Source organism: Myotis lucifugus, unplaced genomic scaffold, assembly GCF_000147115.1.
Source record: "Myotis lucifugus unplaced genomic scaffold, Myoluc2.0 scaffold_131, whole genome shotgun sequence".
Taxonomy (NCBI): Eukaryota; Metazoa; Chordata; class Mammalia; order Chiroptera; family Vespertilionidae; genus Myotis; species Myotis lucifugus.
In genome coordinates this window covers 2,467,690-2,481,233 of record NW_005871179.1, presented here as the reverse complement: position 1 = coordinate 2,481,233, position 13,544 = coordinate 2,467,690, and the positions used below count along the sequence as shown (strand labels likewise).

Genomic DNA, 13,544 nt, shown 5'->3' with positions numbered 1-13,544 from the left:
TGACACGGAGGCCATGAGGGTTAGCTGGGAAATGCTTCCTTATCCAGCCTCACCAAAATTACACGTATAAAGCAGCCAGGCATAGATGCCAGCCCCTATATCATCCAAGTAAGCCCTGTAAAAGGCCTATTTCGCTGTTAGCTCATGAGGCAGGATGCTACTGGAGACTGAAGGGATGGCTTTAATCGAGCACCAATGGATGTCTCGGGAGGTTAGGAAAATATCTACCCTTCCCAGTGTCTAAGGGGCAGAGATGAGGCAGAGACTGGAGTTTCCCACACTGCCAGCAGTGTTCACATGCCACCAGGCAGGAACACAGCCAAGGCTGAGTGTGTGTGTGTGTGTGTGTGTGTGTCTCAACAACCATTTTAAAATTTCTTACTGTTCTCTATCTTACCACTGCCCTACCCAAGGCAGACGTACACACAGCCATGGAAGGCAGTAGGAAAAAAATGGACTCTGGGCTAGGAGCAAAAATGCCCTCTATGGTTGCAAGGATCCCAGATTGGCTAATTCATTCTTTTGGTCCTCCCTTAGTTGCCTTTGTTCAGGCAGCCCCATGGCCAGATCACTACAGCAATACTGGGGGAATTAGTGATGCATCACCCTGAGAGATCGGCTGGTTTCTGGTGTTGCTCCAGGAGGCCAAGGGGAAGACCTAGTCTAATGAGGGAACGGATGTCATAGGCCTAGAGCTACTCATAACTAAGGTGCACCATGTGAATTTCTTTGCCACAGGCCTTGAACGACCTCCAGAGGAAAAGAGGACAAGAACCTATGCGTCCTTCGGCATTTCAGAAGGGCAGGCCATCCTTCTCAGTTAATCAAGCATAGTCTTTTGCTGACTATTCAAATCACTTATGGATCCAGAGAACGAGCAAGAGGCAGATGGCATCCCATGAGGATCGTATGTCTCTAATAGATACTTTTATCACAGGAGGGGCTATGTGCACTGGCTCTAGGCTCCTCCCACCCACACAGCAGTACCTGTCCTCACCAGTCTGCACTGAGCAGAATCAGCTTTGGCTGCTTTGTTCTAATAAGCCATTTTCTTGATTCTTTTATATTTCCCTTTGGTCTTATGCTTTAACTAGAGGCCCGGTGCACAAAATTCGTGCACTTGGGGGGTCCCTCAGCCTGGCCTGTGCCCTCTTGGCAGTCGGACATCCTTAGTGCTGCTGCAGAGGCGGGAGAGGCTCCCACCACTGCCGCTGCGCTCACCAGCTGTGAGCCCACCTTCTGGCTGAGGGGCACTCCACCTGTGGGAGCACACTGACCACCAGGGGGCAGCTCCTGCGTTGAGCATCTGCCCTCTGGTGGTCAGTGCTCGTCATAGCAACCATTCCGCAGTTCTGTCAATTTGCATATTAGCCTTTTATTATATAGGAGGATTGGAGACACTTGACTGTGCCCTTTCTGAAGTGCCCTCACTTCCATTCACTCCCCTTTAGAGGCTCTGTCCCCAGCCACAACCCTATTCTCTTCGTTTCAGTTGCATCTGAAGAATTCTCTTCTGTACAGGTTCCTTTTGTTCTCTGATTGGCCAGTTTTGCCATGCAGAGGTTTTAGTATTCAAAACTGAATGGGGTTTCATTTCCCAAAGTCCACCAAACATGCCAAGGAGAACTCCCTTCTAACCAAGGGGCTCACATATCACCAGCCGGGACACAGTGGAGTCTATGTTGGGAACTTCTAAACAAGGCATCTTGCCAATTATTCCTAATCACTGACCCCCTGTGGACCTCAGGACGCTGCTCAATCCTAGAAAAAAAATGGTTCTGACATTCCTTTGGGGAAAATTAGCAGGGAAAGAACAACTATTTCACATTTTTGGAAATTTTACATGGAAACATAAAATATTCTAATACACATCCAAATTATACTTAAAAAAAAGAAAAGAAAGAAAAAAGAGGGGAAAAGAAGTAGTCCGTACCGGGAAAGGCTCCGCCCCTCCTGGATCACAAACCCTTCGATAACATGCGTCAGGATTTGGGGTTTCACAATGGCCTGTGGTGGTTTATTCTCACCATTCTGGGGGGCAGTGCCGGCGATGCTGGAGGCAGAATTTCCGTTCCCTGAGGTCATGCCGGGGCTGCTGAGGTCGGTCAGTGCATGAACAATGCCCTGCCCTGTCTCTGTACAGGGAAAGTAGGGAAACACAAGCAGGGGAGGTCAGAACCTGGTCCAGCCCAGGAGGAGCACAGGGGTTCAACACGAGCCTGGTACCTTCGGTGGAGCCAAGCGACAATGCAAACCAAGCAGTCCCCTCCCTCAACCACCTATTTGATGTGGTGTCAAGGGACACACCACCAGGTGTGACTCCAATCAGTTGTGCAGCAATGCAACTAATCAGCTGGCAGTGTTTCGTAGACTTCCAACTGTGTTAACAATTCAACTAGGTGAACAGACAAGAATCTTGCCTTTGAGGTGTTAAGAACTTGGTCAATATTGATATGGACAAATAAAGTAACATTCAGTTCAAGGGAGAAAATATATTCAAACTGGTATCTGAAACCAGATTGAGAAGCTGAACTAGACAGAGGGCTAGGCGTATAATAGGGTTTGGGGGAAAGAGTTCAAGTGAACCTTCTATGAGGTTCCTTGGAAAAGGGTTAGATTGAAAGTGTCCGGTGAAATGTCCGAGTACTGAATTCCAGAAATCAATGCAAAGAGAATTTGGGGAGCTGAACCCCAAGTAAACACGGTGACATAGATCTGACTGTCCAGAGCCTGGGACTCAGGTCACTGCATTAAGATACACTGCTCCATTCTCCACCCAGGAGGCTGCGAGGCCGAGCGGAGCCCTTCCGTGCTGCTTCTGCTGGTCCTGTGCTCAGTCAAGCCTCTTGCCCGTTGTCAGCTCCATATCCGATCTGATGCTCAGCCAACCACAGACTCCTTCCCTCTGTGGACAACCTTTCCTGAGTTCTCCTCTCCTGGACCCCCTGGCCTTCCTCTGAAAGACCTAACAGAGTGCTCCAAAAGTGTGACGGGTATCCATACAGAACCACACTGCAATGGCCGCCTCTTCTCCACTTCCAACAGCACCTCTCAGGAGTCATTTAGAGGAGCAAGACTGTGTCACCTCACTTCTGAAACTCTACCCCCCTTCTCAGAGTCATTCTCTACCACCACCAGCTGCCCAGGAGGCCTGAGGTTGCCTTTAACCTGGAACTTCCTAAGAAAAGGGGGAAAGGAAAGAAAAAGCTTTTTTTTTTTTTTTACTGCAACAGCCTATTAAGTATAAACCAGTGTGTATTTGTGTGTTACTTTAAAAACGATTTCATTTAAAATTTATTAGCTAAGCCATGTCTGCACAAAACTTTCCATGAAGATGCTCTTATTTCATGTTGAAGATCTCAAATCCTATGATGGAACAGGGTCTAATTATGCAGAACGGAGAAATCAAAATAAACTCATTTTAGAAAAGCTTTATAACTGGCTCATTTCTTACTAGTATCCCCAATGCTCAAAAAAGCCAGGATAAGTCTTTTTTGATGAAAAAGAGTTGGTGGCTATGACACATGCTCCAGTACTCAGACCTGCCTAATTCAACTCTAATAAACTTCACTGCTGAGCAGGAGTCATCCAAGAGATGTAATTGATGGCCTTTGAAAAAATTCTTCTTGGTTGTGAGAATTATTTATAGCTTTGGCTCTTTTTGTAAAGATAGAAACTTTCCCCTCTTTTGAAATCTTTCTAACGTGAAAGGCATTTGGGAACTGAAAAAAAAAATCTTTCTTTCACAAACTATGAATAACTAGGTGGACTGAGTTAATTACATAATCAAGTTACTTTTCTCTGCTCTTAAATTTTAAATATTTAAGTCTGCATTGACATAACTACATTTCCTCTGCTTTAAAAATGTTTTCAAAATTCAAATTGAGTATATATTTTATTTAAAATGATGAATAGATAATTAGAAAGCTTACTGTGTAAGTTAAAAATTTTTTTTAGATGGCTATTTCTTCCTTATTAGAGCCTCGTAAAAGATCCTCTGGTTACTCTAATGAACCATAGATTACAGAATCAAGATGAGAAATTCTGGGCATCCTCTCACCACTGCTTACACCTGCTCTGTCACACCCCCACCCAGAGATTTCCTGGCATTTGTTTAAATATCTTTTGTGACAAAGGAGCTCACTATCTCTGAAGTAGTTTGTTCCCACCTTGGGCAGTTCAATGAAAAGTTCTTCCTTATAATGAGCCCCAAATCTATCTGCTGTTAATTTCTGCCCCCTTATCCTGGCTGTGTTCCTTAAGACCACACAGAACAAGGCTAATCCTGTTTGTGTAATGGGCAGAAACACAGGCTGGGACCTGTCTTAGAGGCTGGTCTCTCTATCACTGAAGTGTCAGTGGCACGTCCTCATTGTTCCTTGAGCCTCACTTTCACTGGCGTAAAGTAAGGACAATAACAATACTTACCTCACTGTGTCGCTGTGAGGACTAAATGAGAGAATGAATCAACAGCAGTGTAGTGCTAGCACACTAGGAAATGCTCAGGTGGCATGAAGAATGCCACTCATGACCCCAGAATACTTCTCTCCTCCAGGCCCGACTCCCTCTGCTCTTCCAACTGTTTCTTGTATATAAAAAGGATTCAAGTTCATCATCATCCTAGGTCTTCTTGGCCTGCATCTTTTAAAGTCTACCCAGTTACTGCAAACATATCAATGTATTGGTCTAAGAGATCAGGTTGATGAGATTTTTGTTATATTAAGAGAACAGGTGGAGGGAAATTAGTGACTTCCGTGTTTTAGTTTATAATTCCTTTAGTTTATGAATCCATTCTTCCCTGAATTCTGGGATCACTCCCACCCCCTGCTCTTTTCAATGCTACTCACCACCAAACAGCCTCTGATCCCTGTCTCCTTTCATGGGATCTATCTTTGCCGGACTCCTCCCCTTCCCCCTCATCCCTTCCCTCCTGCCTCTCAGATCTGTGCCTATTAATAGACACTGTAAGGCGGGACAACTCTTTTGAGGTCAGATTCTTCCCTCATGCCAAATACAGTGGTGAGAGGTGCCTTCACCAGCTCAGAGGCGAGAGAGCCAACACACGGAGAAACCCTTTCACCGTAACATTAGAAACTATCACTCCCGTTATCACTGGGGCGGGTTACAGGAGAGACAGAATCCAAGGGACAGAAGAGCATGTTGTATGAAGGCACAGGTTTGCAGACACTGCTTTGCTTCACATTCATCTCATAGCAAATACCTCCTCATCTGCTTTAGTAACAAAGGAGTTTGGGCTATTTGTGGAGTGACAAAACACAATCTCACCCCTGCCAGGCTCAGCACACTGCGATTAATTTAATCTGCTTCCCCGCTCTCCCAGACTGCTCTGCGGCCTGCTTGGGGAAAAGCAGCTTAATAGGGAAACTTGCAGAAACCTGCCCTGCTGGCCCGGAGGCCAGATAAAAGACCGAGACAAAGCAATACTCTACCGTTTGGAATGTGTCCTTTCTCAATTCTCTGGATCAGTCCTAGGCTGCAAGGGATGCCTGGGATTCCCAGGGGTCTCAAATACCTTTGTACAGAGTTAGGCACCTGAAACCTGAAAGGGGAAGGTCAGGACACCATGAGTCCAGGAGGCTGTGGGAGTAAAGCCAAGCTTCTGTGGTGCTGGTGCTGGTGCTGGGGGAAGGTAGAATCTAGCCCTTAATTGAAGCTGACCGTAAGGGCCAAGTATTCAAACCAGAATGAACAGAACAGTATGTCTGGGGCAGTCGTTACATAATGTCTCAACCTTTCGGGTGGCTCTCAATTCTGGTCTCACTCAGGCTCTGGCAGAAATAGCCCTAATAGGGGCGGGATAATGTGGGAAGGACCACAATGGCCTTGTCTGTGAAATGATCTGCTTCGGGGTTGGTCCCCTTCACTAGGCAGAGCACGTTTCTTTAGGCAGGGGCTATACCTTAGTCACCTCTGTATCTCCAGGGGCTAATGCAATGTCCACTATATGATAGACCCTTAATGTCTGTTAAACTGGAATATATGAAACCATGGTTTCAACAGGTCTCCCTAGTCTCAAAATAAGCAACTTGCCAGCAACTGAGATTTGTAAAATTACTTCCGAGGCTATAATGATTTGAGAGCAGCTAGGCTGGTGCCTGTCTATAAGAGTGGCATTTCTGGGTACCTGGCTATAAAGAAGCCTAAGAGCTATTCCTTGGCCCACTTCTTCCTGTTAAGGCAGGGAAACATTTATGCCAGTTCCAGGCACTTGGAAAGGCACAATGACCTCTAGGGGCAGAGGCCAGGAGTTGCCTATGGAAATGGGCAGGCCCGCAGGACCACTGGTAGATGTCCAGAGAGGCTGAGCTCTTCTGCCCTCTGCAGAGAGAGGTCCTGCTGGCCCCAGCTATGCAAAACTTGGACCGCTTCAGAACCAGTTCTGATGTTGTTTACATGCACAGATAAGACATCACTATCACCAGTTATTCCGGAATACATTTAGTACTAATATTTACTGTGGCTATTGCGGATGGCCTGGCTGCTCATTCTATTTGCCGTGAAGATCTGACTCCAGAGGAAATGGGGGGCAAGCACAGCTTCTCCTTCCACCCCCTCAGCTGGACCAACACGTTCCCTCCTTTCTCTAGACAACAGGAGAGAGTCTTTTACTCAACAAGGCTTCTAACTAGCCTTGCTTGGCTATAGCAGGAGTAAGCCAGAGCTAATGGAGTTAAAAGAATTCAAGGAAGCAGCGTAGGTGATAAATAACATGGGTCATTTGCCTGCAGCAAATTCTGCTGGGCAAATGGGAAAACAAGGCCACCTGTACCACACAGAGCGTCCTCTCCAGGCCCCTTCCTGGCTCTAAAGTCCTGCTCACTATGCCCAGCTTAGCAGGCCAGACACGAGGCCTGGAGGGTGACAGCAGGATTCCTGAAGGACGCACTCTGGGGAGAGCCCGAGTGGAGCACCTGCAAAGGGACCCCAGGGAAACCACACCCCTGGGGCAGAGAGCAGCTGATGCAGTGCCTGGTCTGAGCAGAGGGCAGAACCACAGCGCAGGAAGCCCAGGGCACACGGCACAGTCCTTGTGGAGAGGTCTGTGGGCCACCTGTTAGGATTTTAGTTGTATTTGGGCCCCTAAAAAAATTAGTGTCACTGCAAGTGAGGGAGGTAAGCTATTTCATAAGCACCAATCTGTTGGCTTTCCTTTCCCCCTCCACAGCCCCTCCCCGCCCCCCCAGGGAAAGGGTAGGAAAATGAAGTGGGGAGTAGTATGAGGGGAAGAGGGAGGGAGGAGTGGGGCTCTATCCTGGGATCCTGACAGAGCCCATCAATTAAAGAGATTGATTTGGTTAACAACCTTCTTTAAAATGCAAATATACACCTGCGGTCATTCACACCTCACTGTGAACCACTTAGATAAGCAGACAGCCTTCTTCCCAGAGTAGGGACAGAAGGTTCAGTGGGAGGCATGGGGGTGGAGAGTGATCATTTTGGATCCTGGGTGTGAGATCACAGATGATTAGAGTTAGAAGGGCCTCGTATAACATCTTCATTTTCCAGAGGAGGAAAAGTGCGCACAGTTAACTGTGCATTTTAGAATCAAAGAGGAATAGATGCAATTTGTTCGGAAGGCAGTATCTTCTAAACACACAGAAGGAGCTCTCAGTGGTGGGAAAATTGTAGGGCCCTAGGTACCAGAAGGCAGAAAGAACCAAGGCCAAATGTTTGTTAGTTTTTCAATCCTGCTAAGGACCAAGCTGTCAAACATCCAAGATGTCCCTGCCCTGAGGATACACAGCAGGCTCTCACACACATGCCACCCGCATTCTGCTCCTCAGGGCACCTTCCTGGCTCTGCAAACAAGAGCGGCCTGATCTGAAGCACCTCTCCAGAGGGAAGTGACGGCTGTGGCAGGAGGATCCCTTTGGGGAACTTTACTGAGCAAAGGGGTGAGCTGGCCGGCAGAAGAACGGGAGGCCGAGCCAGGTGGCCCCAGACCTGCCCTCGGTGTCACTGCACAATGATCTTGTGAGTCGGGGTGAAGAGGACTGGAGAGCAGACATGCTTCTCGGATCTTAAGCATCTGGGCTGAGTGACTCTGGCTCCTCCTCCTCACTGGCAGCCATTACCATACTGGCAGCCATTACCATACAGCTGACTTTCATGCTGTCTCTTAGGACACAGGCAAAGAGAGCAGCCCTTCTCACTCACCTACATAAGCTGAATTGTAAACAGCTGAATGTTTTCCAAGCTGCCACCCCCAGCTATGAAGGAATCAATGGGGCGAACAGCCACCTTCCCCCATGTGGTTCAGGACAACAGAGCCGGAGTCGTGGGGGATTTCCAAACAGCTGCAGGAACTGCTTCCCAGTCAGGCGGGTGCTGCAACTCTACAGCTAGATCACACTCAGCAGCAGCATCTGCAGGACCACAGGGGGACGTCCAATAGGACAGGAATAACAGCTACCTCTGACTGAGGCGTCAGTCAGGCAGGGTTTTCAGAGTCCTGCTTAAATGGGGACGGTTCTGTGCATCCCATGCCGAGGCGCAGGCCCCACATATTCTCCTGTCACAGTGCTCTAGCAGACACTATGGTTTCAAAGGAGAATGCAACCAACGGGAGAGGCATCACCATGGCAGGAGATGAAAGGAGAGGGGCACAGGGGAAGAACACTGGATCTGGTCAGGCTTGGGTTCACAGTCTGGGTCCATCGTGGATCACCTGTGCAGCTTCAAGCACTGGTACCTGCTCTGAGCCTCAGTTTTCCCATCTATAAAAATGAGGATCACTGCCTGTCTTGCAAGGTTACAGCCAATATTCAAGTATAAGAAAAACCCTGGCTCTGATTACATTTAGAAGCTGGGCTACATGGAAGTTAAGACTTGGGGATCACAAAGACTCTAGGCTTAAATCATAGTTTGTAATCCTGGACACGTTACTCAAGGCCTCAGTTTCCTTATCTACAAAATGGGGTATAATCTCTGCCTCCTGTGGCTTCCATGAGGATTAAGATAATGCAGGTACAACACAGTGGAATTGACCTGACTTGGCCATAGAAGGGTTACATCATTGAGATCTGAGAGATTAGGAAACCAGCCTCTTCTAGCTAAAGGTAAAATCATGGGAGATGAATTTATAACAGTTTACCCTCCAGAAAAATATATATCTAGGAATGTTTAGTAAATTCTCTAATTATTTTCAGGGTGACAACAAGAAAAGGCAATGATACCTTATTTATTTATTTGGTTACCAGCTGCAGGATCATTTAGATAAATGGCTGAAGGATTGGGGGCGGGGGAGGAGGGTGGGAGAATACTAAGCCTCAGTTGTCTTATCTATATAATGGGCTGGATAATACCTTGCAAATCAATCCTCCTGGTAATTTCAGTTCTTGGAAAACATCCCCGAGCTTCCTTCCTGTAACCATTGTCTAAGCTTTCCCTCACCCTACTTTGCTACAAATCAACTGACAGAACAAATTAATACTGATTACTGGAGTCCTGGAAATGTGGACTTAATTCATTTTAAAAGTATTTGATTCACATTCATGTTATTAATTTAAAGTGGCATTTGCTTTAATTGTTTAAAAATGTCTTAATATAGCTGGTGTGGACTTAGACCATGTGTGATGGTTTCAAATATGCTAAAGATATCACTAACTAGGGATAATTATATAGTACTTGAGACATAATAGCCATGCAACTAAAACTTTAAAAATAACTCAAAGCAGTCACGAACTCTCACTTTCTTGCCAACAGCCTCAATACTCAGCATCGGCTCTGGTCCTCCTAACATCCTGGAGAAGAGGTGACATCTAAAACACATCTTTTCTTAAGAGGAGGTATAATAACTTTTACTGTGAAGAAAGTCATTCAAGAAACAGATACATGCTTTAAAGAAAATCCTAACAGCAACGGGGACTCTTTTCAACATGTGGATTCCTCTTAGAGCACTGGCGATGCCTGTTTAATAGCAATCATTTCTTTAGCAGATGTAGAAAGAATGTCCTCTTCTTTTGGACTTATCTAAACTAAAAAAAGATCATCTGGAGACTCAAAGAGTAGGAAAGCAATCCTTTTCCACTAACTATAAATAATTTGGAAGGGGAAGAAAAAAATATTAAGTTTACCATGCTGGCTAAGATGGTCTTACACTGAATCACAGAGCAACAATTTATTATTTAAAGTAATGCTATGTTTCTTACTCTACTTTTAATCTTCAAAACCTAACCATTTTAAATTGCATAATTATTAACTAACTATAAAACAGCCCATTTCTTGACCATGTCAATTACATTCTACTTTTATTATTGATGGGGAAAGTGTCCAGAATCTGTAAGACTTCTGTCTTGGATAAACAAATGGTTGATTATTTTCCTATCTATTCGCAAAATGTCAGGAAATTGAATTAAAGATGATCTGTGTCTGAATATTTTTACATATCAAGTCAGTGATCTAATGTAGCTAGTAATTCAAACTGAAATTTAAAAATAAGTCAATGCTTAAAATGAAACCTGCACCTATTTAAGTTGTGAATAAATAGTTATTTTTTAAAAGCACTCTTTTAAACAGAAAACATATTCAGTCTTTTAAACTGGGGACTCACATCATAGTTTAAACCATGCCATAAAAAAATATTTAAAACATAAATCTACATATGTTCAGACCTCTGCCTTGAGGGGCAGTCCAGCTTTGATATCACCATCAAACAAGTTGCTAAATCACTGTGGAGTCATTTCTGTTACTGGCACAAAGGACTCACCAGAGTGGATTGCATAAGCAGCCAGTCCTCACCCTGCACTTCCATGGGGGCGGAAAACACAAAAGCATCTCTCTACAACCACTTTTGTGAGCTCCCTCCTGACCACAGAAAATCATCTTCATTTCCCAGTTGTAAAATGGCATAAAAGGAATAACAGAGAAACTATCATTTATGAAGACTCACTTCCCTACTCTCATCTCAGTAGATGTATATTTTTGGAAGAGAATCTTTTAGTGGGTGGGACCAAATCTGTCTGGAGATTAAGTGGCATTGAACAGCTGGGAGAACTTTAATATAAACTTGGACTAACTCAAGAAGAGAGGGGAAATACCTCTTGGTAAATAGCATATTAACACAGAACAACAGTGTTACCAAAACTGGAACCACCATCATTTTCCCGTTTTTTGTTTTTACTTTATTTTGGCTTACTGCTCCATGCTATCTGTAAGTGAAAGACTTTCATAGGAAGTGGGTGAACTGTATTCAGCAAATGGTTACCGAATGACTAGCATGAGGTCCACAGACCAAAGAAGGGCAAAGGCTTAGAGGAAGAGTCTAAGGCAGGCATACATTCACAAAGGGAAAAAGATTAAAAAACATCCATGAACTCTTGATTCCGAGATAGTCACTGGTTTTTGTTTTTCTTAAATAAGAAATCCCAGGGAGGGGGGCAAGCTGTATGAAAGCATGCAAGACCAGAGGCAAGAACAGTTCAATTTTGTAAGATGACTTATCTATTTATTCCTCTTCTCTTAGTCTGTTCTCTCTCCCTCGGAAAAATCAGAACCAAGGGATCCAAAGTATCTGAGACAGGAAATGAGTAAGGCAGGAAAAAGGATGTGGTCTGAAAAAGAGTGGATTCTGGGGCTGAGCCAGAGCAAGTAGCAGGCACAGGGTCACAGATGGGGGAAGGGGTTTTGGTGGCAGGAAGAGCAGTCTCAGGGTCAACTGGCTCAGACTAGAAAGCCAGGGACAGAGGAGGTCCGTCTGGAGAAGCACTAAAAACATCTTCCTAAAAAGTTATCCACCACTGAGATGCAGAGACAAGATGGCTGAAGAGACCTACATCCAGGAGAATCACTACCGGGACAGTTTCCTTTTCTCCTTACTTTAAAGAAAGTGGAGTAATATACATTGAGTGCACTTAACACAGTAAACTAGAAATTAAGCCAGGACCTGGAAGAGAAGTAGAAAGGTCTGGTAGGTGAGTACATGATGAATTCCAATGTTCATTTAGCATCTATGTGCCACATTCAGTAAAACAATAGCTTAAAACAAGAAAAATAAAGAAGAGGGTGAGACCAGGAGAGATTGCTCATGAAAATGCAGTCGGACGCCCCGGGCTGCCCCTGGCCGGGTGGCTCAGTTGGCAAGAACTTCTTCCCTACACCCAAAGGTGGCGGGGTCAATTTCCTTTCAGGGAAATGTGCCTGGGTTGCAAGTTTAATCCCCAGTTGGAACGGATGCAGGAGGCAGCGGATCGATGCTCCTCTCTCAACTGTCTCCTCTCTCTCTCAAAATCAATGAAAACATATCCTCAGGTGGGGATTAAAAAAAAATGCAGTTGGATAACTGAGAAACCAACTCAAGAACAACAGAAAAGTGGACGAAGAAACTGTCTACTTTCTCAAGACTAAGGCTGGAGAAAAAAGGTATCTGTTTCCCCAGTGTGCACGGGAAGAGATCTTGGGTGGGCTGAGAGGCAGAGACCATGTGATGAAAAGTGCCTGGAAAGGGCAGGTGCCAAAAGAGCACCACTACCCATCTGCTGGACCCTCTGTGAAACAAGCCAGCCCTTGTGCATGAGCCAAACCAGAAGCTCTGCTCCCGCCTTGCAGGGACTGGAACTTAGGTACAGAAACGGAAAACAAGTTTATCAGCTGACTCAAAAGTGTGGGCATTTCCAAATACAGATCCAGATGTCGGGGCTGTGTGGAGAAATCACTTTTACATTTTCCTCAGCGCCTAGCAAGTGCTTTCTTTATATGAAGAAGCCTAACAGAGGTCTGTTCAATGTAACTGAATGAAACCAAAACTACTTAAGAAACTTGTGCAGGCAGGTTTCTTAAGACTCAAGATAGAATCTCTTGCCCTACAACCAATACAGTAAGTTATTTCTATTCTAGAATCAAATGACATAAAGCCCTACATCCCTCATGACTTAAACCTGAGCCTTAATCAGTGGACACTGCCAGGTGTATAAAAGCTTCCCTGTACTGGTATAAAAGATGGGGAGGGGGCAGAAATAAAGGAGAAAGAAGGCATTCCCTTTCCTCATTAGCCTGTAGTATTCAGGCCCCCCTAGAAATCCTGACAGTTCCAACATTTGGGTTGACTCAGAAGGGGAAGAAAAATCCCAGGTGAATAATAATTGGATTATCGTTATGCCCCAGAGCCAAAGGCTGGAAAAGGCCAGGACAGCAGGGTAGATACAGCTAAAGTGACTATTTTCTAAATCAAAATCGAGACACGCGGGCTGACAGACAATAGATTGAATATTTTACATTGGGGCTGTCCTAGAAAAATCGAGGGCATATGGTGGATTTAGGTCGGTAGCTTATTTCACTACAAGGATCCTCTGGGCCCAATATGCTAATAGGAGGGGATTAAAAATCTAGGATGGGAGATATGGGAGGAGAAAGCTGTCACTGGTAAAGCAGGAAAAAGAATGTGTGTCTGAAGACAGCACAGGAAGAAGGTAAACATTCTAAGTATGGAGCAGGAAGGAAAGGAAAGTTGATCAGAACTGAAAGCATGTCAGTCGCGTCAGTGAAATCGGTCCAGGTATCAAAGGCGGGGCGGGGAGGGACGGGGG

At 45.3% G+C, this 13,544-nt stretch overlaps 1 protein-coding gene across 1 annotated transcript in view; it reads right to left on the bottom strand.

Moving 5' to 3' along the window:
• The window catches only part of PHC2 (polyhomeotic homolog 2), a 49,043-nt gene that overhangs the window by 8,305 nt on the left and 27,194 nt on the right, over nt 1–13,544 (bottom strand). Inside the window, 2 exon segments of the mRNA XM_023758549.1 lie at nt 1,934–1,947; nt 1,950–2,135. Of these exon segments, the coding sequence (XP_023614317.1) occupies nt 1,934–1,947; nt 1,950–2,135 (200 nt within the window).